Raw genomic sequence first — 5324 nt, forward strand, 5'->3', positions numbered from 1 at the left:
GAGCTCTGACTGCCCTCCCAACCCCAGTTACTCAGCTTTGGGGTGTGATTATGTGAGGAACAGCTGTGTTCTATTTAAAGAAATGACCCTGGTTGGCTACAAATGCTTGAAAGGTAACAGGGAAGAACTTTTCCCAGGTACAAGTCTTTCATTTGATATTGAAATTGATTAAAAGCTTCTGAAAATTATGTTTGTAACAAAACCACCACAGAAGCACTTTTATAACAGAAAAATGTTAAGCAATCTAAATACAGGGGTCACTTCCACTGCCCAAACATGTCAAACCTACCTAGTCAATGAGAGATTGTAACCTGGGCAATCAAAAATGAAGTGTACAGTAAAAAATGTGAAGGGGCTGAGGATACCTGAAGCACAATAGCTCTGTGGACAGAGGTTAAACATTCACAAGGCAATTCCATGGGTAACTGAAATACAAGACTGAACAGGGTCACTTACATCTGTGAATTTCTAGCTTCAAGTGCTTCCCTCTGATGTGTTCCCTGCACTCTGCCATGACAGTGTATATTTATTGATACAGACATATCTCAGTTAACCTCAAAGTAGCAGGGTGTTGGTAAGCACTGGGGGCAGACACCTTGCAGGGCACGTTTGACACGGTTACATCACACACACCTGGTCTCTCTGTAAGAGCATCAGCCCCAGGGAAGGAGACACTCAAGGTAAAACCTGTCAGCTGAAACAATTTACTTGCATGTGCCTGCAGCAGGCAGAGATGCTGATGTTGGCCCAGGCACAATGATTATAAAAAGCAGCTGTCAGCACCTGCAGTCTCACTGCCAACATATAACAGGCAGCTAAAGACCAATTTATACAACAGTAACATTTATTACAGAGTTACAAAATCTAATTTTCACTGTACAAATTCACAATTATACACTGAAACAGAAGTCAGATAATTAATACTAATCATATAACTTTAATAAAAGCCAGGATATTATATACCAATAACAAAACATACAACCAATTTCAACAGTCTGAGATTGCTTGAAGACAGCAGATACTGCTCATTCTTCATTAAGAAGAAATGCTTTATAAATATTTCACATGGCTGTTGCTTTTTCTATCTGCCAGAAAACCTGGTCTTTGAATTGCAGGAAAACAGCAGACATTTCTGTGAATGCTTCTGACTTTCCATGAAATTATAGGTCAATAGTTCCTTTCAACTTGAATTTTTTTGCAGATCGCTCACTTGCTCTGAGCAGGAACTTGCTTCCATAGATGTAGGAAATGAATCCATCAAGCTCCAAGCTAAATACGTTGTTAAGTTTGGGAACAACTGAAAATGCAAAAAGACACAAACTGACCAAAGTGGGCTAACATAAATCCCTGTTATGAAAATACACTGACATACCAGGGGATGTTATTCACCTGGAGATTTGAGCCTTGACGCATTTCAAGGTTTTTATACTTTATCAAGAGAAGAAAAATAACCCAAGCCTCCAAATTTAACTGGAATTACCAAAAGACCTCTTACAGGAGCATACAGTTAACTGCTGCACTTTTTTAAAATTGCTCATTTCTAATGAGATCTGTTTTTGGTAAGATATTGGGCAGCTGGGTGGTGACTTCTGCCACTCTACGCAAAGAGCCAAAACCACTGATATAAACCAATGTACTCAAGAGGTGCAAAATGAAGAGTGTGCTCAAGGATTTTTTTTATGATTCAAGTCGTGAAAAGAACTGAAAAAAAATTCTTATACCTTTTAACTTGTCCTCTTTAGTGATAATTTTGAAGACGTGTTTAAATTCCTGTAGAATGATTCCTGTTATCCCAACATAAGAGGGGCATTTTGATTTTGTAACTGCAAGAACAGAAGTATGTATTAGAAAATTTCAGATGGAGTTTATTTGCCCTTCTCCTGTTGCCTCATGATTTTAAAAATTAGTCTGCAGTATTCTTAAATAATGAAGTTACAGTAATCACTGGTAAAATGTGCAGTTAACCTTTGCAAACAACATGACTTTCAAGAGTAGTTGTAAAGCAATTAGCATTTTAAGGAGAGAAATATGATCTCAACTATGTGATTCTAGAGTTAATAATACTGAAAAGAATTTAAAAATAAGCACCTGAACTACTTAAGTGAAGTTAAGCATTACTTAACTGCAGATGATGTTATACAAGCAAACAAACAGAATACCTGTAACAATGGCTCCATGGAGATCAGCTTTTAGCAGCTTGCCCTGAATCATATGGGGTTGCCTTGAAGAAGAGAATGGGATCAAAAAAGAGGGAAAAAAATCCTATGAACTGTCAGGTTTACAAAATGTGACCATGACTGTTGTAATCATGGTCAAAGCTTACAGAAATAGTACTTATCAACTGTAGAGTTTCAAGCAGTAACTCAGTAAAACTGGAAGCATCTACTGTATAAAACCCAGACTAAATTTAAAATATGTCAACGTACGCATCGGGTTTGAGTCCATGGCACAGGTCTCTGATGTACTGTTTCCACAGCTCATGGAGTGGGAGGAAGATGGCGTATCTGCAGTAAAAAGAGATCAAAAGTATCATACAAAACTTAGTTATAAAACATCCATTGGTTGATTATTGAAGTAGTCTGTATTTCCACAGAATTAAGACTGACATTTGTAAGTTACATAACCTTAAGTTACCCTGCAAGGTGACCCACTCCAAATAGCTGGTTTACTTTATAAAACAAGCACAAAGTATGCTCTTCTCTACCAACCCAAAACAGTCATGTGTTTTGGAGAATCAGGCTAAGACTGAAGAGATTTCTACTTTTTTTCTACTCTTTTATCTCCTTGCTTACTTTGTTAGCAAAGCTGGGGCTTCATTCAACATGATCAACTCAAGGGACCTTATGCAGAACTTTTACTCTGTGGTCACAGACAGTCCAACTTTGAAAACTGAAATCAGAGGGAATTGTGTTTGGGTTTGATTTGTTGTCATATTCAGATACACAAAATGAAATGCACAGAAATGAATCTTGCACCTATACAGACAAGAGAACTCTTTTTCTCATGGTGAAATGCCACAAGTAGTGTGACTTTACATACTGAAGGATTCCTATCCACATGCATGTGCTGCTGCTTTTATACACTTCTGATGTACTTCCACTTCATTACAAAGAAGACATTCAAGGTCTTACCTTTGCTGCTCAGGTTCAATTTCAAACAGACGCAGCTCTCTCCTCTGCTTGGCAGTAAAACCTTTTGTCTTCTTCTTCTTCTTTTGCGTGGTCTTTTTTTTGGGATAATGCTCAAGAACTACAGCTTTCCGAGTTAACATATCCTGGATAGCTTCATCTTTCATTTTGGGCATACTACGCTTCAGGAAGGCATGTACAAATGTCTTGGCTTTTTCTGAGCCCTGGGGCTAAAGACATATGAAAGGACACTTTAAAATAGTACATTTTAAGTAAATTAAAACTTGCTGCTGACTAGTGGTTTTATCAAGTCGGCAAAATCTCCGTGGGAATGGGAGATCTTCCCGTCAGTGCCAGTGGAGGGAGATGTTCCCACTCCGAAGCCCCGCCTGCAGTGCCGAGCGCGGGCACAGCCCGGCCCCGGCTCCGGCCCCGGCCCCGGCCCGGAGTCGGACTCGCATTTTGGAGGAAAAGTTTTTTTTTTGCATTTCGTTTGAAACGCCGACTTCCGAGCGGGATTTACATGGGAAACCGGGGACTCAACCCACCCCCGGCGCTTCGGTGCTTAACAGGGTTTAAAGGACCGCGCAGGAGTGGGAATCGCCAGGTAACCCCCGGCGTGGAGTTCCGGGCCCCGCGGGCCGGGGCAGGTCGGTACCTGTAGGCGCAGCTCCCCGGTCTCCTCGGGCGGCAGCCGGCGGTACAGCTGCCCTGCAAGGCACGGCGGCGCAGGGTCAGCGGGGGCGGGCGCTCACCCCCATCCCTCACCCTCCACCCCTCGCCCCGCACTGCCCACCGGCGCCCGCCCCATCCCTCACCTTCCACCGCCCACCTTGCATCCCTCACCCTTTATCCATCCCTCACCCCTCAACCATCCCTCATCCACCACGCTCTCCCTCCATCCCTCAGCCTCCACCCGTCTCCGCTCTCCCCCCGGCCCTCCCTGTCCCCTCTCCCCTCACCCTCCCTGTCCCCTCTCCCCTCACCCTCCATGGCGCCGCGGCGCAGCCCGCGCGGGGCGATGACGGGCGGGCGCGCCTGCGCACAGGGGCGCTCCCCGTGCTGGCCACAAGGCGGCGCCGCCGCCCGCGGAACGGGGCGGGCTCCCGTGAGGGAGGCTGTTCTGTTTATCTGGCTGGTATTTACTGCTCTTGTACTAATAAATCCTCTAAATTGGGAGACACTGAGCAGCAGATATTTCATTTACTATCATGGGGGAACTTCTTTTTAAAAAGCCCTGTCAATCATACCTTCTGTAACACAGGCCATTTTCTGTAGTCATCCACCACCTGAGCATGGTCATGGACACACGGAGTACACGAGTCTGTTGTTGGAATATTGACGTGTTAGTGTCCTTCCCATAGTAACAGCGGAGCCTGGACACTCGTGATGGGCAGCCTGGCCACGTCAATCCTCACTTCTCTCTCATCCTGCAGTCACTCCTACCACAGATGCTAGGATAGACATTTCCACGTTTCCATCCTGCAGTCTCCTCATCTCCCTGTTTTGTTGCCTCCTTTGTTCTGGAAATTTCTTCCAGGATTTACAAATGTGGTACTGGAGCCAGCAACCGCCCAAGCTCTGGGGGCCACGGCAGGAGCAGGTCCTCTCTGCCCTTACCAAAGTTCCTGTTATCCCACTTCCCTTGGTAGGAGAGAGAAGTTTTTCCTAGTCCCGTGCAGTCCTACAAGGCCTCTCCAGCCATAGCCCTGGCTGCTGCTGCAGGCAGTGCCTGGCTCTGTTCTCAGCAGGTAACAGACCTGTTCTGGAACTGCACACCCAGCAACATGAGATCTTTGGTTAAAACCAGCCCTCATGTTTCTAGCAATCAAGGTCAAGGCATAGGAAGATGCCAATCACTGCAAGCTTTACATGCTCTGGCACATCAGGGCCTCTTTCCTCCCGGGATAGGACAGAGTCCTGCTCACTTACAACACAGAAGTATCTTGAAACCAGTGTCCAGTTCTTTTTCCTTGCCAGCCCAGTCCCAACTCCTGCAGCCTCTGCTCAGGCATGATTGTTCTCCAAATACAGAAGAGATTTATATTCTTGTCACATGTCAATATTGGCTTAGCAGATAATTAAGCACTGCTTGGAAAAGGATATTTGGGGAGGGAGTTACTGAGGCAGGGTATAGGAAACTTGATGATTTTGTTGAGTGCTGTTGTGGGGCACAAAGGTACTAAAGTGATCCCT

At 44.8% G+C, this 5324-nt stretch overlaps 1 protein-coding gene across 1 annotated transcript; it reads right to left on the bottom strand.

The window, feature by feature from the left end:
• Nucleotides 1-847: 847 nt before the first annotated feature.
• On the bottom strand, nt 848-4148 carry POP4 (POP4 homolog, ribonuclease P/MRP subunit). The gene is made up of 7 exons (XM_082290322.1): nt 4115-4148; nt 3787-3839; nt 3132-3358; nt 2427-2504; nt 2160-2221; nt 1722-1823; nt 848-1297 (listed from the first exon to the last, which is right to left on the bottom strand). Exons 1-7 carry the CDS (start codon nt 4119-4121, stop codon nt 1161-1163), a joined length of 666 nt encoding a protein of 221 aa, XP_082146448.1. The 5' UTR covers nt 4122-4148; the 3' UTR covers nt 848-1160.
• Between the last annotated feature and the right edge of the window lie 1176 nt (nt 4149-5324).

Source organism: Coloeus monedula (genome assembly GCF_965178545.1).
Source record: "Coloeus monedula genome assembly, chromosome: 13".
NCBI classification, from domain to species: Eukaryota; Metazoa; Chordata; class Aves; order Passeriformes; family Corvidae; genus Coloeus; species Coloeus monedula.